The sequence below is a fragment of the Sorex araneus genome, chromosome 1 (assembly GCF_027595985.1).
Source record: "Sorex araneus isolate mSorAra2 chromosome 1, mSorAra2.pri, whole genome shotgun sequence".
Classification (NCBI taxonomy): Eukaryota; Metazoa; Chordata; class Mammalia; order Eulipotyphla; family Soricidae; genus Sorex; species Sorex araneus.
In genome coordinates this window covers 136,499,257-136,524,296 of record NC_073302.1, presented here as the reverse complement: position 1 = coordinate 136,524,296, position 25,040 = coordinate 136,499,257, and the positions used below count along the sequence as shown (strand labels likewise).

General features: G+C 39.5%; 1 protein-coding gene and 1 pseudogene across 2 annotated transcripts in view; both read left to right on the top strand.

Annotated features, from left to right (window-relative positions):
• The window catches only part of PLPP1 (phospholipid phosphatase 1), a 73,688-nt gene that overhangs the window by 39,817 nt on the left and 8,831 nt on the right, over window positions 1-25,040 (top strand). The window contains exons 2-3 of one of the 2 annotated variants that reach the window (XM_004608433.2): window positions 6,156-6,307; window positions 15,027-15,307. In XM_004608433.2, the coding sequence (XP_004608490.1) occupies window positions 6,156-6,307; window positions 15,027-15,307 (433 nt within the window). The remainder of the gene's footprint in view (window positions 1-6,155; window positions 6,308-15,026; window positions 15,308-25,040) is intronic. The other variant, XM_004608434.2, reaches the window with a different exon arrangement.
• LOC129401049 (small nucleolar RNA U13) lies at window positions 5,637-5,725 on the top strand (annotated as a pseudogene).

Below are 25,040 nucleotides of genomic sequence, written 5' to 3'. Positions count from 1 at the left end.
TAATTTTGTCAAGAAACTTAATTATTTTGGAGTGACTTGTATTTACTTTCTTTAGAATTATACTCTTGAGTTTTATTCATAATGGTGAGTGCATTAGTAGACTTTTTTTTTGCCGAGTAGTATTTTGTTATATTGGTATTCATACTTTGTGCTTTTGACTGTTGAGATACAGTATTACTTCCAGTTTGACTTCCAACTGCCTATGTGTCATCACTTTTTCAAACTCAGGACTTTGAAATAAAAAAAAAAAGACTTCTCATTCTATCTTTTCCCTTTTTTATTTTAGTATTAGGAGTAGAATGTGGTGGCTGAGATTGTACAAAAATGCACAGCATCTCTGGTAGGAACTTTTGTTCTGTCATTATGCCATGGAGTATTTTTTTAATCCTTTTGGACATTAAGATGTGGCATCTGATATTTTCGTAACAGGATTTTATGGGTTTGTGCCAATTGCTAGTCTCCCTGAAGTAGTGTGTCTCTTCATGGTTTTCTTCTTGTGAACTCCACACATGTTGCCACTCCCCTGAGCATCTAATAAACAGGATTTTGTGTGTGTGTGTGTGTGTGTCTGTGTGTGTGTGTGAGTTCTCCCAAGGAGTGGGTCCTAGAAGCTGCTCTCAGTGGTACTTAGTCCACTGGCTACATGGTTTAATGCTAGGGCCCATGGATGGACCTGGGGACCACCAGTACCACCTTGGTATTACTCAGAAGCCTTTACGACCACTCCCTGTGGTGCTTGGGGGGCCTCTCAGGATATACCTTGTGGAGCTGAGTCTGATAAATTTTATATCCATATGGAATTGTGTTCTTAAATGAAAAAAACACAAATTATCAATCTGTGCTACTCCATGGGTGATCTTTAAAACTTTATTTGTGTAACTAATAGAAGAGTTCCCTTCAAATGTAAAAAAGAATTGAAAGCATAATTTCCCAGTTTTGCCAAATATACCATCACCAATCTCTCTGATATGTTTGGTAGTATATATATTTTGGTTTCCATTATCTGCGTTTGTGTCAGAAGAGTTTAAAAGATGATTTTGTGTGACCATGTTCTTATTTTTCTTTTCCTGTCTCCGGGAAAGGACGGCTATATTGTGGTCTTTGGTTTGTGGAAGCAGAGTTAACACATCACATTCGCTTTCGAGTCATTATATTCACTGGTGGAGTACATTATTATTTGTGTGTGAATATGAGTTTACACAGAATTTTATTTTACTTCATTTATTTTTGAACCCTAATTGGCAGTACTTGGGGGCCACATTTTGGCCATGTATAAATGGCCATGTATGCTGGGAATTGAACCAAGAGTGCCCACGTGCAAAGTATATCTTCTTCTTTTTGAGCTATCTCCCTTTCTCCAAGAATCTTATTAAATAGGTTAATATGACTAGCCACGTGGGTGTATTAAGAAGCAGAATGTGGTACTGAAAAAAAAATAATGGCACAGCCATTTTAGAAAAAAACAGTGTGATATCTTTAAAAGTTAAATATAGGTGCTGGAGCAATAGCACAGCAGGTAGGGCATTTGCCTTGCACTCGGCTGACCCGGGTTCAAATCCCAGCATCCTATATGGTCGTCCCCAGCACACCGCCAAGAGTAATTCCTGAGTGCATGAGCCAGGAGTAACCCCTGTGCATAGTTGGGTGTGACCCAAAAAGCAAAAAAAAAAAAAAAAGTTAAATATAAACCATGTAACCCAACCTTTCCACTCCTACTTACTCATTAGAAATAAAAATATTTATCTACCAGAGACATATATTACTGTCTTTAGTAGCATTAGCATTATGCATAGTAGATAAAAATTGGTGAACCGATAAGCAAAATTGTAGTGTGTATATATATATATACATATGTATATGCAGTGGGTTATTATTAAGCAATAAAACAGAACAAATTGCATGTTGGAACATGGACTGATGTCATAAGCATTGATGTAAGCAAGTGATGTAAACAATTTATATCATATATTGCCTACTCCAGCAATAGGGAATATTCATGAAGACAAATCTTCATAGCTAAAGAAAACAGATCAGTGGTTGCTGGCAGTGAGAATAAGGATTGGAAACAACTGATGGTAATTTCTTGGGTAATGAAAATATTCTAAAACTGGGTTGTGGTAATGGTATACATATCCTACATATATGCAGACAAAGTAACATATACTCAAGCTATTGAATTATATATGGTAAATAAATAAATCTTAGGATATTTAAGTTGTTTTAGAAGGAATCTGTGGAACTATTAAGGAAACACTGACAAATATATGAAAAGGGAATGTTTTAGAGACTCAGTCTTTCATTAAAAAGGAAAGGGCACTTGATTTGAATTGAAAAAAAGAACAAAACCTTTCAGTTTTGCCTTAAAACCTAGAATAAAAGTAGAAGAGAGGGCTCAGGCATGTGGCTCAGTGGTAAAATGCTGAAAATGCTGCATGAGACTGAATTTGGTCCCTGATACCGCCCCACATTACTGAGCTTGATCCCCCTGGCACTAGGGACTTGTTCCCTGTGTGATGTCTCTGCATTGCAGCAAGGATGATGAAGGGAAGGGGAAAAAGGGAAGGGAAAATGTCTTTTCACATTTCACTTAAATTTTACATTTTTCCTTACTTCTGTACATTGTGGCTATACATTAGTAGAGTAAAATAACTTCTGGAGGTTTTTTCAAAAGACACACACATCTTTTGACTTATAATTCCACATAACAAGAACTCTGAGGAAATATAAGTGTAAACATGATGGTTGGTATTTGGAAATGTTTGCTATAGCAGTTATACTACCGATAAAAATTGGTAGTAATGCACATGTGATCAAAATAAGGGTTTTGCCTTTGTTATGGCCCTCTTGATACAGTTCCTTTCTGACTTGGGTAATATTGGGTTTTGTTGAAAGGAATGAAGATTTCTAATAACCCTAAAACAGTAAGATCAATGAGACCATTTAGTGATGGAGAACAGTGCTGTAATCTTAATTTCTCACTTTTAAGGTTAGGCTGGTCACTTAAGTTTTTCTGCAGGCCTACTTATTTCCCAGCCTCTTCACCAGCCTTTTTTTTTTTTTTAAATATGATCCAGTTCTATTTTCAACTCTCATCAAGCTAATTTTTGTTCCAATTCTAAAATCCCAGGGCAGAAATCTGGACCAATTCATCTTTTTGAATGTTAAGTTGGGCCCATGTACGAATAATTGGTCTTCTTCCCATCCACCTCTAGGGATCTACATTCAGCTTTAGTCAATTAGTGAAAATGAATTGGCACTGGGCAATGGTATTGATGTGGAACTACATCTCATGAACTTTTGTGAGAGATCACAAGTGTTCACAATTGTTATGAACAAGAGATCATAATTGTTATGAACTTGTACATTTTTTTAAGACTTTCAGTGGCATACTTTTTCACTCAAATTCTTCAAGGAACAATATACATTTGTGGTAGATTAATGGTTATTTTCTAATCAGGTATTACTGAAACCTCCGTGGTCTCCCCACCCTCCCCCACCCCCAGTATAAGCAATTAAAACCCCCTTGGTCACCGTGTCCAGTTGTTACTTTGTCAAATGCTGTCTCTGAACTTGGCTGTAGCCGTGTCACTCTCCTCAACTTCCCTCTGCTCATTAATCTGCCTCAGTGGATTCTCATGTTCTGTTCCTCCCTTTCACACTGCTTTGTCTAAGCTCTACCCTCCACTTTTCACTTCTGCACAATTTTTTAGGCCTCTCTGACTTCAGAGGTTCTTTATAACCAAATTTCTGTCTTCTCTGACCTCTTCTGCAGGGATTCTGGCTCCTCGGCTTTTTTGCAATATGAGACGTTACCAGCTCTCTTATTTTAACTCTCATCTCATCGCTCTTTGAACCTCAGTTTATTTTCTGATACAGTTTAGTACTATGTTTTATTCAACTTTGTTTTCCTGGCAGAATCTCTTGTGCAGCACATTCACATAATATTTTCTCACTTTAATATTCATCTTTTACAAAACTCTGTCTTTGATTGATTTTACTTTCTTTCTCTCATCCTAAAATTTACCCTCAAGCTTCCCCCCCAATATAAAATTAATTTCTAAAGCAGTTTTTGTGTTTGAAGGAAAAATATTTAATGCTTGTTGAGAACATATATAAGGACGTTTGTCACAGTATGAATTTTTCCTGAGAAAAACTGATTTGGATGCTAATTATTTATGCTAATTGTTTATATGTTGTTTTCTGTAACAAAAGTCTTTTTTTTTAATTCCAAAAGAAGAAAATGCTCATTTAAAAATTCAGTTCAGAAGTAAACAGTGGAACTGAAAGTTCTATTCTATATATAGTTTTTACAAGTAAAATTAGTTATAGAAGCTGTGGTTCCTGGTAAATAAGAAGTGAATTTCCTCCTTGGGTTAGATTTGGTCAAAATGGAGTGTTTAGTTTCTGAACATGGCAGGCAACAATGAAAATCACAGCTCTGAATGTTCCCTTCCACAGTGTGTTCTGAAAGATGCAAATGGTCTGCCTTACAGTTTGGTATCCATGTTCAAAGATTTGGGTATTTCATCCCCTTCCACTGATTGAAGCCATTTTGGTGAATGAGAGGACAGTCTGAATTCAGCTAAGAGATGTAGGCAATTCTAGTATAACTTTTTAAAAAAAAGCACTGGGGTTAGAGAGGTCTTATAAGAGGTAAGGCACCTGCCTCCAACTTCACCCACTCACCCACACACCAGTTGATTTTCCAATACATTCTTGCTGTGCTGGTGATGAGTCTTTGTAGTTAACCACCCCCTCCCCGCCCAGGATGCTGAGGGATTAAGCTGGAGATTGCTCTCTGTCTTCTCTGCTCTTCCTCACAGAATGACAAAGATAACTGGGGTGATGGAGCAGCAGAGGCAGAAGGTCGGGGAAATAGCTGTGATGTGGGCACAGGTCTGGTGTTGGAGGCTGCTGGGACCACCCAGTAGGGATGGGGCTCAGCCTCCAGTTTCAGAACAGGCCCAGTGATATTAGCCGGAGGCAGGCTCATCTGGGATGGTGGAGAAGCAAGAACAGGGTCCTCATTTTGCCTCTTTAAATGGAACAGAGTTGGTATTTGTGGTAAATGTGCTCCAGCAGAGGACCAAAGGTTTGGTTATCAGTTGGTCTTTGGGACTTTAGTAGAACAAATGAGACCTGTAATGGTCATCAAACCTTGGTGCTTCAAAAGAACAATAGAACTGCTGGGAGGATATATCTCTTCGGGAGAATACCTTCCTTACTTGGAGAAGGCTTTAAGGCTGCCCTCATGCTGAAGGTGTCTGCTAAACTATCTCTTTTATAAAGTAGTATTAGTATGCTGCAGTATTGACATGCCAAGTTCACTAAAGGAGAACTGAATTTTTAAAGTTTAAAAAATTAAAATTACATTTAAGTTAAGTGGAAACATTTTAGGAGAGTGTAAAAAATGGTCTTTATGGAGAAAGAATTGATAATTAAAACGGAGCAGTCCTCTAGGCGCTGTTTTGCTTATGTTCACAGCCCAATTTTTCTTAAGAAACTTGGTTTAGATTTGGACTCCTTTTTCACACAGTTCCATACTGATTGTCATCAGTACAGAAACGAGTACATCAAGCTTTCTTTAGGCACTCTGATAGCTAGTGACCATGACCGGTGTAAATGTAGTAGTGAGAATCCTTATCCGGTTCATAAGCATGATGATTGGGTGTTCTCATGCTTCTTTTAAATCTTGTTATGCACTTGGCACATTACCCATCTGACATGGGGGTAAAAAAACAGTAGTGACTGGCAAAATGGGGGACGGCAAAATGCTCTTTTGCCTTTGGAAGCAAATGCTGTCACATTGGTTTAAAAATAATGTTGAAAATCCCGATTAAATGGCAAGATCGTGAAAAGAATTTTTTTTCCTTTTAAACTTAGTGGTTTTTTTTTTTTGTAGAAACAAAAGCAAAATGATGCTTTTGGTTTAGATGATTAGTAGAGGATTTGGAAGCTTTGTTTCCTATAGAGAACGATCTTTACCCTAAGCTGTAATCTTTCTGAATTCTGTTGCATGCATTGCTGCATTGCCTTTTTACATGTGCTTTTATTTTCACAGCAAATGCATTTTAAAGCTCAGTCTCTGGAATTATTATTGCCATTGATAAATTGTGTTATTTTTTAATGATATTTTCATTTATTCCCTTTACTAGCTGGATTGCCTTTTGCAATTCTTACTTCAAGGCATACCCCCTTCCAACGAGGATTATTCTGTAATGATGATTCCATCAAGTACCCTTACAAAGAAGACACCATACCTTATGCGTTATTAGGTGGAATAGTCATTCCATTCAGTATTATCGTTGTAAGTTAAATCCACTTTTCCGAGTTTTTCACTTTTGGACAGTTGGCTTAATTTTGTGTTAATCTGTTAATGATTGAATGTATACTCCTCCAAAACAATGTTTTTTCCTTTAAAACCTGTAGTTGATGGTATTACTTGAAGATCACTTCAGCTGTTTTTAAGAGGTCAAAAGAGTTGAAAATGTTCATATTTTATGTTAATATTTTCTGAAAAGTCATTGTAAATTTTGGAGCTGTGTTTTGCTTTTCAGTAACCATACAATCATGCTAAAATGAATATGATAACAGCATATTTTTAGCATAATATATGCCCGAGATATTATTTATATTTTATTATACTGGTATATGTACCAGCAGTTCCTGGGTTCTAGAAAAGAAAATTTGACATCACTTAGCCCGTTTCAACTTTTGTACATCTGTGGACTTGTATGAACACACTCAGAAACGAGAGAAAGCTCCAAGTTCATATATAAACTGTGAGAACAAAACAGCTTTACTGAAAGAGTAACTATTGTTACCTAGGGTTTCAGATGGAAGTCTTAAATGTGCTTTAGTGAGAAACCACGATTGCTCTAGATGATCTTTTCAGCTTTCTACCTAGAGATCCACAATTTAAATGAAATAGTTTTATGCTCTATGGCTTGTAACTCAAACCACATTTTGTATAGGTCCAGGTAAACAGCTTAAAGGACTGGAGCACATAATTTGCATGCAGGTTGCCTGGGTTGTTCCATACTTGGCACTGTATAGTCCCCAAAGACCAACAAGAGTGACCCCCAAACAGTGCTCTGGGAGTAACCCCTGATCTCTGCTGATATGGTCCCAAAACAAAACAACAAAAAGAGGGGCTGGAGCAATAGCACAGCGGGTAGGGCGTTTGCCTTGCACGTGGCCGACCTGGGTTCGATTCCCAGCATCCCATATGGTCCTCTGAATACTGCCAGGAGTGATTCCTGAGTGCAGAGCCAGGAGTAACCCCTGTGCATTGCCGGGTATGACCCAAAAAGCAAAAACAAACAAACAAACAAACAAACAAAAAAGATTTCTGCTAGTTAAAAGTACAAATGTGGTCCTTTCCAGGAACTAGAACAAAATAATAATTATATGTATCTATGGAGTTTACTTTCAAAATGCAATTTTTTTTACATGGTGTAATGTAATATTTTATTCAAGAAGGAACACAGCTCCTTCTTGGCACTAAAAGTTCATCCATAACTTGTGGAGCATATAACTAATAAAAGGAAATATTATTATGTGAATGTTTATTTCACAAAACTGAGCCTCTTGAAAGCTGAAATAGTTCCTGTAGTTTGCTATCTTTGCTGCCTGCCACGGAGCACCAGAGGTTAAAGGGACTAGGGTTGAAGTGGAGAAAGAAATTGTGCTGTAATGTCAGGGACTTCTATAGTACCAAGAAGTCTTAAGAAACCTAGAGAATCCTTGTGCTGAGGTTCTACTACCATAAGGAAGCCAGCCAAGTCTGTGATTCTTCCATTAAAGAGGTAGTCATTGTAGGCCTGTTATTTGAAGTCAGTCTGGTTCTGACAGATTAGTATGTAAACATAAATTTTTTTAGTGGGACTCTTAGTTGCAGATAGCAGCTAATTTCCAATAGGAGTCAAGTACTGAAACAAACTTCGCTACAAATGTACTTGACTTTAAAGTCTACTTTTCTTTGTGTGTTAGCTGCTGTAGAGGAGAAGCTAGTTGGAAGGCGGTAACCAGGCAACCACGAGCTGCCGGGCGGAGTACTGCACCTGCCTCAGCAGGCAAGGCCCTAGCAAAGCTCTCAGCCAAAACTTGTTGCACTAATTTATGCACTAATTTAATATATATATGCATATGTATATATAAATTTTGGTTCTTGGGCTACACCCCACCTTGCTCAGGGCTTATTTCTGGCTCTGTGCTCAGGAATCACTCTTATCAGGGCTCAAGGTTGTGGTGTCAGGGATCAAACCAGGGTTGAACACATGCAAGGCAAGTGCCATAAACCCCTGCCATCTCTCTCCAGCTCCTAAAATAAATTTTACTGAATTATTTGGTTTTGGGGCCCCACCCAGTGATGCGCATGGGTTGCTCCTAGTTCTGCCCTCAGGAATTACTCCTGGCAAGCTTGGGGGTACTATATAGGATGATGGGGTTTGAACCTGGGTCTGCCTCATGCAAGGCAAGTGCCCATTGTACTTTCTTTCTGGCCCTTCCTAAAATAATTTTATTCATTAACACCACTTTCAGGTAGCACTTAGCTTTACCTGTATCTGTGTATTTTTTTTTTACCAGAAATTAAATCATTTATTGAATCACTATGATTCGGATTTTATATTATGCCTCTATTGTGACTTACACACTATCCACAAATATAACAGTAGTTGACGGAACCTGTAAAGAACAAAAAAGTTTTCTCAGAAGGCAAGGGAGAATTTCAATAAGGAGAAAATGATTAGTAATGTAAAATAGTACTGAGAAGTTAAGATGATGAGGATGGTTAAAAATGTGTTTGATTTGATGACACCATCTGACTTCAAGAGAGATTCAGTAGAATAAAGAGAGTGGAGTTAAAGATGTTTAAGAAGAATTAAAACTTTATGGTGCTTTTAGGCTATTTTTTTGAGAAGGATGATCTTGATCAGAAGACACATAACTATTATGATGTGGAAGGGGTATAGAAAAGTCACTTTGGTTAGAGGAGATAGATATAAAGAAGATAGTGAGGAAATACTCTATGGAGTATGATGCAAATGAATCACACTGATGACAGATAATTGTTTGGTTTGATTTTTAATAGTATATTGTTTTATTCCACCACCATTTCATCAGTTCTTTGATAATTATTCCATCTTTAGATTCTCAATAAATAGCACATGACAAATCATTCCAGCTCAAAGATGAGACCACAAGTTAGCTAAAATGTGGACTACACCAAAAACTGTGAATTGGAATAAATGAGTCAATGGGTAAGATAAGGTGTCAGACAAAAAGATTTGACTGTCCTGTGCAAGTAAAACATAGAAATGGTCCTACATTTAATTGACAAGAACTGACTTAGAATGTCTCTGTTTTTCACAATAAAGATGGAGTACATACTAAAGATGGTATCAGTTGACCTGGAATCTGTCAGCTTTCGTGTCCCATATTTCCTGAGTATTAAGAGTTAGGTTTTTGCCTTACACTACTTCCCAGGTCGCCCTTCAGTCTGTGTGCAGTGCTTTCTAAATGCTCCCATCAGCTGACCTACTAGCAGCCGTGGCCAAAACCAGAGTTAGGTTGGCTGGATCTAGATGATGTGCATAGGAAGACTCACAGAGGCGAAATCTTATTTTTGAAAAATGTCTAGGAGGTTATGTAAAAATAGCTGCTAAGATGTGCAGGTGTCATCTGCTCCAGTTATGGCTGATTAGCATATATTTTATAGTATCAAAGATCAGTTCCATAATGCAACAGAGAATCTGAGTAGTCTAGACATTTGCTGGAACAATTTAACTGCCTCTGGGACAGTGTATACTTTATTACAAGGCCACTGAAGGCATTCTGGTGATCCAGTGTGGAAGTATATGTGGAAATTATAAAAGTATAATGTCCCTAGAAGTACTTTCTCTTTTCTATTACTCCTGTTTTCAGGGGAGAGAATCTAATTAAATAATTTATATGAGGAGTACATTCCTGTGGGGCTTTTAAAGTATTTCAGCTAAGAGTGTTTACCATTTACCCAAGAGGGCACCTCCAGCTAAAATTTATTGACCACCATCCACTTTGCTTTCAGATACCAACTTTCTATTCAATTTTGGCTTGCTCTCCAAGCCTGTGTTCTCCCTTGAACATGTGTCTCACTTGCTTGTCTCCATTTCTCGTTGCTTGCTTATTTCCACTCTAGAGAAGCCTGTATTCTCTCTCGAACATGTATAATCTCTCTCTTGTATTCTCTCTCTCCCCTCACATCTTTCGAAATAAGTTTCAATAAAACCTACCTGCTTTCGCCTCCTTCTGAAATTCTTTTCAGTGAGGGAAGGTGATAGACCCAAAAGCCTGTGTCGAAGTCGGGACTGACTTTCCTCTCCTGCAAAAAGCAGTTCCTCACCTTGAGTCCATGGCTCCCTGAGGAATCAGGTGACAGGGATCATCTCCCACGTCCAGCAGAATAATCAGACTCCAGGCACAGCTTGATGGCTGCCTCATGAGGCTGGCAGAATGTGAATGTCTGTGCCATAGCAGATTTTACCAGTCTTGACCCACACCAGGCATTTTCTTGAGCACTGGTGGTTGAGGTGGCTTGAGCAGAGGTGGGAGCACTATTTTCTTGAGTCTACCTCCCTTGTTCTTCATTTTACAAGTCACTGACAACATAATGACACCCCTACATAATGACACTGTCTCATAGGCAAACCTGTGCCATCTCTCTTTCCCTCTTCTTCATCTTCTTTTCCTTTTCTTTTCCTCATTTTTCCCTTTTTACATCTTTATCTTTCTCCTTTCTCCTTCTTTCTCCCTCCCTCCCTCCTTCTCTCTCTTTCTTTCTTTCTTTCTTTCTTTCTTTCTTTCTTTCTTTCTTTCTTTCTTTCTTTCTTTCTTTCTCTCTCTCTTTCTCTTTCTCTCTCTCCTTCCTTCCTTCCTTCCTTCCTTCCTTCCTTCCTTCCTTCCTTCCTTCCTTCCTTCCTTCCTTCCTTCCTTCCTTCCTTCCTTCCTTCCTTCCTTCCTTCCTTCCTTCCTTCCTTCCTTCCTTCCTTCCTTCCTTCCTTCCTTCCTTCCTTCCTTTCTTTCTTTCTTTCTTTCTTTCTTTCTTTCTTTCTTTCTTTCTTTCTTTCTTTCTCTCTCTCTCTCTCTCTCTTCTTCTTTCTTTCTTTCTTTCTTTCTTTCTTTCTTTCTTTCTTTCTTTCTTTCTTTCTTTCTTTCTTTCTTTCTTTCTTTCTTTCTTTCTTTCTTTCTTTCTTTCTTTCTTTCCTTTCTTGACACCATGCAGTTCCAGGGATAGAACTGGGGTCAGCCACATGAAAGGCAAGTGCCTTAGAACCTCCGTGCTATCTCTCCAGCCCTGAACCACTTTGATTAATAGTGTGGATTACTTTTGAGATCCGTGTAGGAGAAAGTTGACTTCTATTCCAGATTCTCTGTCTTTTCTATCACTGCCCCCGGGGAAAACCAACTTCTGCGTCATAGATGATAGTTCAGTCTGTAGGTGCTTGCCTGGCACGTAGCCATCCCAGATGCTATCCCCTGCACCCTATATGGTTTCCTGAGAGCTGCTGGGTGTGGCCCCCAAATCCAACAACAACAAAAAGCCCAACTGCCAAGTAATTGAAGCCTATCAGTTACTACCGAGAGCCTCACCATCACTTAATAAGCTGTTAGATGGAACCACAGCCCTAGTCAATAGCTTGAGGGCAATTTTCTAAGAAACCTTGAGCTGGGAGCACTCAGCTGAGCTGGACTTGACCCCTAACCCTAGATATTTGTTTCAGAATTGGAGTTATTGGATATACAGAGGCAAATTTGGCTATTTGGGTATTCTTCAGCTGTTTGCTTATTTATTCTTTTTTTTTTCCATACCCAGCAGTATGTGGGAGACCATGTGATGCTAAGGATTAAACTGAGCTTCCCCTCATACATGCAAAGCAGGTGCTCTGCCCATTAAGCTATCTCTCTGGCCCTTTAGTCAACAGTCTATTTATCTTATTCATGAAGAAATCTGAAGATCCTTTTACAGACTACAGGGAGCAACAATGCTCCTTTGTTACTTAGGGTACTGTGAGTGAGGTAAGAAATCAACATGTGGCCAAGTAATTACACTGGGATTAAGAATCTTTTATTAAGTGGCACAGTGATATCTTCAACTATTGTCACCAAAGTAACCAACACATCCATTATTTAACTTTACCATTTGAGAATCTTAGACATGATTAGGTTCTTTTTAAAGTGTTTCAGAGAGCTCTCTTTAATTGCGCACATCTTTCTGCCCACAGAAGTGTGGTTTCACAGGATGATTCACTGGTTCTCCCACTGAACAAGCTCACAACACTCTGTCCATCTGGCTAAAACAGCACTCTGGGTATTAAAGGTGGAGGACTCCCTGGATTTAATTTAAAAACAACAGAATTTTATTTCTGTTTTCTAGAATTCATGATATAGTTGTCATTTTGGTTTGGTTTTGTGTGTGTGTGTGTGTGTATTTATATGATCATTTTTGGGCCACACACAGTGGTGCTCAGGGCTTACTCCTGGCTCTGTGCCCAGCGATCACTCCTGGAAGGGCTTGTGGGACCGTATTGGGTGCTGGTGAATCACACCTGGAGTCAGCCATGTGTAGTGCAAGCACCTTACCTGCTGTACTATCTCTCAGGCCCCTAGAGTTTTGTTTTGGCCTGGTGCTTAGGCGCTACTCTGGTGTGGGGCTTGGGGAGGGGTGGATATGTCATTCCCAGCAGTCCTGAGGGAATGGTGAATTGCTGGGGAGCAAACCTGGGCCTTGTGCATGCAAAACATGAACTCTAGCCCTTTGTACATTTTCTCTGGGCCTCATTGTCAGAGTTTTAAGACTTTAATTATGGAATTCTAGCAACCACTGAGCTGGATGAGGAAAGATATTTTTTTTAATCAGTTTTTTGAATTTCCTTTTAAGAGTGACCCATTTGGGGGGCTGGAGCGATAGCACAGTGGGTAGGGCATTTGCCTTGCACGCGGCCGACCCGAGTTCAAATCCCAGCATCCCATATGGTCCCCTGAGCACCGCCAGGGGTGATTCCTGAGTGCATGAGCCAGGAGTGACCCCTGTGCATTGCTGGGTGTGACCCAAAAAGAAAAAAAAAAAGAGGGACCCATTTGTTTCATCTTGGGATCAGGCTCACTGTGGAGACAATTCTAATTAAATTGAAATGTATGAATGGTTGGTAAGATGATTTTTATCTAAGAAGATGAATTCTGAAAATGAGTATTTGTCTTCTTTTGGAGGGAGGGTTGGATATTTGGACCACACCTGAGGTGCTTGGGGATCACTCCTAGCTCTCTGCTAAAGGGGACTCTAGTCATGCCAGGGATTGAGCACAGGCTCCAGCATGCAAAGCGTGAGCACCAGCAGGTTGAGCTTTCTCTCCAGCCCCAAACGAGGTGCATCTCAATTAAAGCTCTGTTACTTACATTCTCTTCCCCTCAACATAAGTTAGCAATCAGATCTCAGCTTATCTAATTTTTAAAATAATGTTGCTATTCAGTATTCTTTCAGTGTAGCAGGATGTTGGTCTATGAACTTAAAAAGTATCTGGAAATTTTGTTAGGCAATTCAGTTTACTGTATTGGTGTGTGCTTATGTATTCAACTAGTAGAATTAAGGGAAGGTTTAATTCTGCAAAAGTTGCTTAAAAAATGAAACTAGGAGAGTTGAAATCTTTTCTTGGAATGGATAGAATAAAATTTATGTATGGGCTGTTAATGAACCTGTGACAGCCTCCTGCAGAGGCGCTTGATAGGACCTGTCACCATCCATCAGTCTGTCCTTGGCCCCTTTTTCCTGAATGTCTTTTATATTAGACATTTACTACCTGAAGCCTTTTCACTCCTTTATATATAGTATGTAATTTTTTTTGTATTTTTAATTGAGAGAAATGCTTGATAAGAATTAAGACTGTCAGAAAAATTTTATGTAAGGGATATTCTAATTGGGAAACTAATTTTTAAACAAACCATTGGCTTTTATCCTCCACAATTACCACTGCTTAACTTATTAAAGCTTAGTAATACTTAAAAACATAAGTTTTTTTTCTCCCACCGAGATTACCATTGCTTTTAAAAATTTTTTTAATGTAGGAGTATACTGCTTTTTATTGCCAGTGCTTTGTAAGCAGTACATCCAGTTGTCTTTTTGGTGACTTAGAATGATAACCTAAGTATTTTTATCCCTCATCAGTTCATTGGTAAAAGAAAGGCAGATGTTTTTAAAACAGGTTTTATTGTAATCTGTCATCTTCCTTTGTTTTTTACTTTAAATTGTCTGATTGCATTTTAGATGGGCAAAATGGGTGAAGGGGTTGTCAAAAACTACAAACTTTCAGACTTTTTTTTTCTTTTTTATCAGCTTTTTAATTTTAATTTTTGGGCCACACCCAATTGTGTTTCAGGGATTACGTCTGGCTCTATGCTTAGGGATCACTCCCGGCAGTGCTTATGGGACCATATGGGGTGCCAGGGATCGAACATGGGTCAACCAAATGCAAGGCAAATATCTTTCCAGTTATACTGTCTCTCTAATCCCAAATTTCTGGTTTTAAAATGAATGAATTGGGGCTGGAGCAATAGCACAGCGGGTAGGGCATTTTCCTTGCACTCGGCCAACCCGGGTTCTAATCCCAGCATCCCATATGGTCCCCTGAGCACCACCAGGGGTAATTCCTGAGTGAAGAGCCAGGAGTAACCCCTGTGCATCGCCGGGTGTGACCCAAAAACCAAAAAAAAAAAAACTGAATGAATATCACATTCTGACTATGGTTAATATAGCATATTTGCAAATTACTAAGCATAGATATTAAAAGTTCTCACTATAAGGAAAAACATAACGATGATAACAATGTTAACTGGATGTGTTAAGAGCAATAGTAAATTTGCACTGTGTATAGATAGGATAATTTCTTGGATGATTGAGACTAATGTAATATTACATGTCAGTTATACTTAAAAAATATAATGAAATGCCAGGTTACTACTTTAACATATTTTTTTCTTTTTCTTTTTTTCAGATGATTATTGGAGAATCCCTCTGTGTCTACTTTAATCTCCTGCACTCAAACTCTTTTGTCAGGAATAACTATGTGGCCACTATTTACAAAGCCATTGGAACGTTTTTATTTGGTGCGGCTTGTAGTCAGTCTCTGACTGACATTGCCAAATATTCAATAGGCAGACTAAGGCCTCACTTTTTGGAAGTTTGCGACCCAGATTGGTCAAAAATCAACTGCAGTGAAGGTTACATTGAAGATTTTGAATGTCGAGGGGATGCACGTAAAGTTAGGGAAGGCAGGTGAGTGTTGAAGCATTTTTTGTTTTTGTTTTTGTGCCACATCTGGTGATGCTTGGGTTTTAGTCCTGGCTCTGCTCAGGGATCACTTGTGGCAGGCTCAGGGAACCATGTGGGGTACCCAGGAGTGAACCTGGGTTAGCTGCATGCAAGGCAAACACCCTACCCTGCTGCATTATCTCTCAGGCCTCAATGTTAAATCTTCAATACTTGTGTTTACTCAAATATTCTTGGGAAGGTGTCTGGATTTAAGTGACAGGAAGATGAACCATTAACTAGCTTAGAGAAGGAAACTAGTACAAGCTCTGGAAGTGAAACAAATCATGTGGTCGAGGTCTGTTCTCTATTCTTTTTTATTTTGTTGTTGTTGTTGTTGTTGTTTGTTGGGTCATACCCGGCGTTGTACAGGGGTTACTCCTGGCAGTGCTCAGGAGACCATATGGGATGCTAGAAATCGAACCCAGGTTGGCTGTGGGTAAGGCAGACACCCTGCTTGCTGTGCTATTGCTCCAACCCCTGTTCTCTATTCTATTCCGTGTACTGTAGCCTGTCTTCTATTTAATAACTTTTTTTTTTTTTTTTTTGCTTTTTGGGTCACACCTAGCGATGCACAGGGGTTACTCCTGGCTCTGCACTCAGAAATTACTCCTGGTGGTGCTGGGGGAACCATATGAGATGCCGGGGATTGAACCCGGGTCGGACACATGCAAGGCAAACGCTCTACCCTCTGTACTATCGCTCCAGCTCCTTAAGAACATTTTAATGCCACATTTTTCATCACCAGTGTAGAGCAACACTTTTGATTACAGTGTAACCCAGTGTCAGAAAACTTTTTCATAAGGAATCATACAATATTGTTTTTAGACATTATGGGTATTTTCCAGCTATCCAACTCTGATGTTGGATATAGAAGGAAAAACACACCCTCCCCCCAAAAGAGGCCCAGACAATCTTTGAGTTGATGGGTATAGCTATGTGCTAATAAAGCCCTGTTTATGAAAATGTCTGCCCCAGAGGTCATATTTGCTGGCACCTCTAGCCCAACCATGCACACTTGCTCTCAATTTTTGTTATGTTTTGGGGAGAGGGAAAGGTGAGTCTTTGGCTCTGTGCTCAAGGATCACAGTGCTCTTGGAACCCTGTGTGTATGTGGTGCTAGGACTGAACTGGGACCAGCTGTGGCAAGGCAAGCACCTTAGCCCCTATACTATCTCATCACCCCTGTTTTTTTTTTTTTAACTACATACTTTTTGTAAGGTAAGTTTATTCTTATCTTGATAGGTCTAGGTCCTCAGATTGCCTTCTTACAATATTGTTGGGCCACTTACTATATTAGGAGCACTATTAGACATAAATGAAATACTCTGTTGTGTGCTACAAAAGGTCCAACTGCTTTAGTTTATACATGAACAAATGAAATGGAAGCCCAGCAACATTCAGTAAAGACACGTTAGTGCTGAAAGAGTTCTCCAGTTTCAGAATTGTCAGCTTTATGTGTTATATATGATCCACATTCTATTTTATTGTAGTCAGATTTATACATCAGATACATCATTCAGCAGATACTTCCTCTAGATAAAACATTCATTTACTTTGTGATTCTGCTTATTAACTACCGTATAACATTTTTTAAAAAGTATTGTTTCCTGCTCTGTATCCTTTTCCTTGATAAAAATATCTTTGTTTCTGGAAATAGTCTTTGCATTAAGTCTGTATTTTGCCTGATGTGAATATATAGCTACTCTGTTTCTTCTGTTTCTCTTTATGTTGGCACAGTATATATTCTCTAAGTAAAAAATTATTTGAATCTTTGAACTAAATAATATATTTAGTTTCTGTAAATAAATTACATAATGGATCTTATTTATTTTTAATTCACTCCAAAAAGTCTGTGCTTTGTGAGTACTTAATTCATAATTATCCATTTGGCCTAGACCTCTCATTTGTTTTGTTTTCTACTTGGCTCCACTTAAAAAATTTTTGTTGTCCTGTTTTTTTTGCATGACTTAATTTTTATTAGTTTAAAAATGTCTTAAGGAATAGCAATACACATCTTTTTTTTTTATTTTATCACAGTTTACTTCATTAAAACTGACTGTATTGTAGCAAAATTGTCCCTTTGGTGGCTCTGTGCCCCAGCCTGTACATATGCTTAGGGTTGATACAGTTGGCATATATTACATCCTGCACATTATAAATCAAACAATATAGTAGTATAAGTTTTGTTACAAATAATTATATTTAAAGAAGCTAACAGATTCATTGAAGATTTCTTTAATGACTAGGACATATACCTTCAGCAAATGATTTCAAGATACAGTAAAACATTCGTTTTATTTTTTATAGAACTAAAGTCCAGAGAGCACAGTGAGACTCTGGGCCTTGGGAGAGCCCCAGATGTTATTTCAGTCTCAAGAAATTTCTTCAGTGATTTTTTTTTTTTTTTTTTTTTTTGCTTTTTGGGTCATACCGAGCAATGCACAGGGGTCACTCCTGGCTCATGCACTCAGGAATCACCCCTGGCGGTGCTCAGGGGACCATATGGGATGCTGGGATTTGAACCCGGGTCGGCCTTGTGCAAGGCAAATGCCCTACCCGCTGTGCTATCACTCCAGCCCCCACTTCAGTGATTTTTTTTGAGCAGTCCCCTAGCAACAAATTCTCAGCTTTTGTTTACTTGGAAATGTTTTTATTTTGCTGTCACTTTTCAAAACAGTTTTTTTCTGAATATTAAGAGAGAATTATATTGGCAAAATTTATGTAAAATTTCATGACAGTGGGTTCTTGGACACTTGGGTTTTTTCCAGATCCTGGCTATTGTGAACAGTGCTGCAATGAACATGCAAGTGCATTTCTACTATATTTTTGCTTTTCCGGGATATATTCCTAGAGGTGGTATTGCTGGGTCAAATGTGAGCTCAATTTCTAATTTTGGAGAAGTGTCCATACTTTTTTCCAGGGGGGCTGAACCAGTCGGCATTCCCACCAGCAGTGAAGGGGAGTCCCTTTCTCCCCACATCTGCATCAACACCAATTGCTTTTGTTCTTTTGGATGTGGGCCAGTCTCTGTGGTGTGAGATTTGTTGTTGTTTTGATCTACTTCTCCCTGATGATTATTGATGAGGAACATTTTTTCATGTTCTTTTGTGGCTATTGTTTTTTAATGGTTACTCTTTAGGGCATTACTGTTCAAATAATAAACTACCTCATGAAGAGTATAAAAAAAAAACATTTCATGACAGTGGTATAGGAGCAAATAATCACAGATAGGAATATAGGAGTATAACAAATGCTCTCGTCAGACACCAAAAGACCATGTGATATAATTCTCTCTTAATATTTGTACTGCTTGGAATCTGTTGAGCTTTTAAGAGGTGTTGATCATTTGAGTCTCAGTAATGCTTTCCATCAGTCGCCCCTCCTGGGTGTCCGGTAACTCTCCGGCATCACCCTGTAGACTGTAGAAAGGAGTGCCCATTCAGTTATGAAATTTAAGAAAGCCACAATGGTGAATAAGGATTTATTTAAGCTCCAGAAAATGTCATTGTAAATGAATCTTAAAGGACACAGATTCTTCAGTAGGCCTTGTTTCGTTGGTTCAGGCACATCAATCTTAGTTCATAATTTTCTTGTAACAGCATCTCTATTGAAGGTTTTTTTAATCTTATATAAGCCATTTGAATTAAAGGTGGGTTATGAAATTAATTCTTATGTTATAAAATGTACTATATTCTCCATATCTGTCATATAAATTTTTCCTAAATTGGTCAACATACTACTACCCTAATCACACTTTGACTGAAGTGCAGGGATGTTTTTTGTGTCACCCTTTAAAGTTTGCACACCAACCATGTGAAGTCTTATGTAAGAGTCAGGAAAATAGTCCCTTAAAAAAGCAGTGTTGGGGCTGGAGTGATAGCACAGCAGGTAGGGCATTTGCCTTGCACGAGGCCGACCCGGGTTTGATTTCCAGCATCCTATATGGTCCCCTGAGCACCGCCAGGAGTAATTCCTGAGTGCAGAGCCAGGAGTAACTCCTGTGCATCACTGGGTGTGACCCCCCCCAAAAAAAAGCAGTATTAACATCTAGATAACATAAATTGCAGAGTGATAAACATTAAAAATAATTACTAATTGGTTTTCAGTGAAATGAACTCTTGGTAAGGTTTTGAGAATTCTGAAGCAAGGAGGAAAAAGGATAATCAAGAACAGAAATGAAAATTTGCGACTTTGTATCTTCTGAGAAAAATGTGATTTCCATCAGAGTTTCCAAACTGAGCTGGCAGTTTCAGAACTGTATAATGTTGGTACATAGCTGTGGCTTTGCATTGCTGTTTTATTGTAGTTTGGTTAGAGAATTTCCTATTCCTTCTCTCTTAAATATTAAGTCAGGATGTCAGAAATGCAAAAACATTTCAGTCTAGACTTTGTCTATATTTAATTAAGACTATAATGTAATCTTTTAAAAGTATCTCTACTGCTTGCTCCCTATGAGTTTTAAAACATAAAATTATACTACATGACTTTGGAGAGAATGGAACATAAGCACTCAACATGAGTCATTTTTGTTGACTGTATAAATGAGTCACAATTACATCTTAGAGTAAGTGTATGCTGCTACAATTTTGGTTTTTGGTCGTGATTTTCCCCCTTACCCCCCATTTTTTAAAACCTTGTTTTCCTTTTCTTCCTCCCTCTTCCTGTCGTGCACATCAGCACAGTCTTATGCTCTGATATCTCTGATATTAGAGTCCTTTTACTGGCTCCGTTTGTAGTGGTCATTGAACCCATGTCATGAAGTCATGTAGCTCCCTTCCCAGACCAAGATTCTCTCTAGGTCACTGACTGCCAAATCTTAATGGTTTGTTAGAATAACCTGAGTAACTAGTTAAAACACACTTCTGGGCCTCATCCCCTAGATTTGACTCAGAAGTCTTGGGGTGGTGCCTGAGAATTTGTATTTGAACAAGTTCCCAGTAGCTAGTCCTGCTGTTGAGTTCAGGATCACACTTTTCGTGGATCGCCAGAGCTGTGGGGACATGAGCCTGTGTGGTATCAGCTGTCTCAGGATTAAAGCGCTGATATTTACCCTGTTGTGGAGGGTGAGCTTAAGGCCACACACAGCCGGCTGCTCTGTTTGTGTGAGTGAGGTCTATAAATTAGTCTCTGCTTTAAGAGAATCACTATTGGGTTTAGGGGTGGGTTTTTGTTTGCTTGGTTTTTGTTTTTGCTTTTAAAAAATATTGTACACACTTATATACATAAACTCGTGTTCCTTGACAATTCCGTGTGACGACCTCTGGTCGTGTGAATTAGATACTCAATATAAAGTTATATTTCTGTTTGGATTATGGCAACCTTGTATTGTTTAGATGTCTGATTGAGGTATGTTTCGTTGAGTGTGAGGAATGATTCAAGGTTTTTGGGTATGACTACCATGCAGGTAACTAACGCTGAAGTTTGAGAGAGTGCAGTCACTAGTGTAAGCACATTCCAACTGGAGGGACTGGCTGGGGGACTTATGTTCCTGGTAAAACCTGTTTCATATTTTGAGAGAATGACTTCTCTGTGGTTTAATTGTGGACATTACTAAGGATTTTTTTGTTTGTTTTCTTTAAAAAGATTCACTTTGTTCAGACTTACTTGTATTTCTTGTGTAGACAACCTTGTAATGGAGATATCTGTGTAGAGAATGAATTAAGGGATAATTTTAAAAGATGCTTTGCCTTGTGGAAGAACTTTAGCTAATAATGCATATAAGGGGCTGGGGCGATAGCACAGCAGGTAGGGCGTTTGCCTTGCACGCGGCCGACCTGAGTTCGAGTCCCAGCATTCCATAACGTCCCCCGAGCACCGCCAGGAGTAATTCCTGAGTGCATGAGCCAGGAGTAACCCCTGTGCATCGCTGGATGTGACCCAAACAAAACAAAAAAAAAATGCATATAAAAGGAACAGCTGTACGGCGTGGCGCACCCCTCTTTGACATCTATTCTGAGCGGGAGTTAGACTGTGACTGTTTCTGATCCCTGACTCCATGCTGCTTCCCCAACTTGCCTCACTGTTTCTCACACTTTGAGTCACACTGGAATCACTGGATGGTTTGTAAAAAGATTACTGGGCCTGGGAAAGTTGCACAGAAGCCCACTAAGCCCAGTGAGAGAAAGTAATAACACAGAAGGCTCAGCTAGCATCAAAAAGCTCAGTAAATCCTTAGACGATGACTTTCATGACACCATTTCACAGTGTATTGTAATTTCACAGCATAACAGTTTTCATAAATTTCTTTTACTGAACTTTTTTCCTTATAATTCCATTTGCCACTTATTTTTGGTATCAAGCAATATGAAGTACATTTGTTAGCTAAGGGAGCTGGGAAACTGGGGACAGTGTTGGAGGGAAAGTCACACTGGTTGTGGAATTGGTGTTAGAACATTGAATGCTTGAAACTATATTATGAACAACTTTATAAATCACGATGTTTAAAGTTGCAAACAAAATATCACTGGGCCAGACCCTATCCCCACACAGTTTCTGATTCATTGATTCTCTGGTGGGCGTCCAAGAATTTCCTTATCTAAAAATTCCCTAGATGGGGCCGGAGCGATAGCACAGCGGGTAGGGCATTTGCCTTGCATGTGGCCGACCGGAGTTCGATCCCCGGCATCCCATATGGTCCCCCAAGCACCGCCAGGAGTAATTCCTGAGTGCAAAAGCCAGGAGTAACCCCTGAGCATCGCTGGGTGTGACCCCCCAAAAAAATTCCCTAGATGATATTGTGGCTGATGATCTGAAAACTGTTTCAGCCCATTTCATGAAATTACTAAGTATAGCTAATACCTACTGTTCTTAAGATCTAGTGAGGGGCTGACAAAGCGAGTACCACAATACTGCTCTTGTGGTTTTTCACTGCATAGGCGCTAAGATCTGCATAAGTATTTTATGGGTGACAAGAATGTGATGCTTATCTTAAAGGAGTGAAGATTAACTTCTACAAGAATCTAGAGGATGCTAATCCATTGAGAGGAAGCATTTTAGGAAATGAGTGGTTTGAACCTGTAGAATTGGGATAGAACATGCTCTTGATCCAAGAAATAGCACCGCAAGTGGTAGGTAGGTTGAAGGCCCTTTAGGGTATACAAGTCAGATATTAAAGAACTTGGAGTAGCAATCTAAGGATTGTGAGTGATATGCCATTGGAAATGAAATAAGGCTGGTTGAGAGAATATGGTGCTATTCCAGATGTATTATAATGATGTTTAGACCCAGATTTCAAAGTGGAGAAAACAGAATTTGACAACTTTGTTTTGGGGATGATAGAGAAGTTTTGCTGGAGTTGGAGGGCAAGGTCCTGGCAAGAAAGGTAAAGTGCTCATGCTTTGGGAAATAGGCTGGTAAGGATTCTGCTGATAGCCTGTAAGGAGCACAGATGTTGAAAACTAGTATCCAGAAATATTTTAGAAATCAGACATTGTTGAGACACTTTTGATATATTTTTATAAAATACCACTCTGTAACACACTAAGAATTCAAAACAGAACTGTTTCTTCACCATACATTGCTTGAGAAGTATTGGAATAAAAGATTAATGAGTGTGTGTGTGTGTGTGTGTAACGCTTAAGCCCACCAGAAGTGATCCCTGAGCTCAGAGCCAAGAGTAAGCCCTAAGAGCAGCCAATCGTTGCTCCAAACATTATTTTGACCCCCTCTCCCCCACCCAAACAAAACACACAAGAGTTTTAAAATTTGACATTTAGGTCTTTGATCCCTGCTAACTTTTGATAAAGATGTAAGATGGTTTCCCTCTTCATGCCCTCACTCTTCCTCCTCCTGCCCCCCATTTCCATGTCAAGTTGTTTTAGCACCAGTTGTTGATTTGGCTATTCTGGTTTGTCAAAATTAGCTTACTGTATTTTTGGGGAGGATGAATGGACACACCTGGCAGTGCTCAGGATTTACTCCTGGCCCTGCATTCAGGGATCTCGTCTGGCAGTGCTCGGGGGACCATAGAGGGTGTTGGGGATTGAACCCAGTTTGACCATGTGCAAGGCAAATGCCCTACCCACTGTACTATTGCTCTGTCCCTGCTAACTTTATTTATGAGGGTGTATTTCTGCACTCTGTTTCAATGATTTATTTTTTTCTTTCACCAGTACTAAGCTGTCTTAATGATTGTAGCTTTATAGTAAGTGTTCAGTTTGGATACAGTCAGTTCTCCAACTTTATTCTTCAGTTCTCCTTCAGTAATGCGTGTTTAAATATGAAAGGGGTATGTGTGTGTGTGTGTGTGTGTGTGTGTGTGTGTGTGTGTGTGTATGCACATATGTTCCCAAGTCATGCTCAGGGATCGTGGGCCCTACTCCCAGCGATTCAGCCAATTGGGATGAATGATTCATTGCTAGGACACAGTGAAGGATGCTGCTCAGGACCCCCACAGTGGTGCCTGGGAGGCCATGTAGTGTCAGGGACTGAATCCTGGGCCTTGAGTGTGCAAAGCATGCATGCTAGCCCTATATTTGTAACCTTTTTTTTTCCAGGGGTAAAATGTTAAAATCATACTTTGTCTCATATGGCTTGCTAGCATTTATTGGCATTATGTTTATGCAATTTTTTATGCAAAGACAACATGTTCCGTTAATTCATGCACTTCACAACATGTATTCTTGTGAGGCTACTCGGCCAGTATCCTAATCACGATGCATGGAGGAGCAGGGAAGATGGGATTGTTTGTGACATTTAAAATATGAAGAGTGGGGGGCTGGAGCAATAGCACAGTGGGTAGGGCGTTTGCCTTGCACACGGCCAACCCGGGTTCGATTCCCAGCATCCCATATGGTCCCCTGAGCACCGCCAGGAGTAATTCCTGAGTGCAGAGCCAGGAGTAACCCTTGTGCATTGCCAGGTGTGACCCAAAAAGCAAAAATTAAAATTAAATTAAATTAAAAATTTAAAAAAAATATGAAGAGTGGGAGCTAGAGAAAAAGTGCCAGGTTGCACACAGCCAACCTGTGCAAACCCTGGCAGCACACGGTTCCCCGAGCGGTGACGGGTACAGCCTAGAAGTTCCAAACACTGAAGGAGTGTCCTGGGGATGTTACTCAGCTTGAAATTTGAATTTCTTTTGCTCTTAACTAAGAAATTGCCTTATGACTAAATCAGAGCTGTTCAAAACTATTATCAGAGGGAAGAATCAATGGCGTACGATGTACGAAGCAGTTTGAGAAGGTCCAGGGGCCGCTTCTGGTGTGTGCCATCCAACCAGGCCTGCGGTTCAGTGCAAGGGCTGAGGATGCATTGTGTAGGGACTCTAGCTCACCCAGCAGTGTGTGGGACACCCTAGCAGTGTCCTACACCGGGGACCCCCAGGTCACGCCCAGTGGTACTCAGGGGATCACCGGTGCCTGAGATGGAACAGGAGTGGGGTGCATGCAAGGTGTGGGTTTCAGCCTCATCATTATTATGAGTTTGGAATTTGTGATTTTATGGCATGATGTAAATACTCTGAAGTTTTAGAGAAAATTTGCTTTGCTTTGTGAATACTTCTGTGAACATGTTTGCTTGATGGAATGTGACAGTCCTTAAAAGTAAAGTGCCTTCTGTTTACTTGTAGGACGTTCAATATAAAACACAAAAACTACCCATATAAATGCACGGTGCCCACAGTCTATTCTAATTATCTGATTCAGATCGGGATTTGTATCGTTCGGTTGGTCACAGCAAATTGTTGGTTAAAGTGACT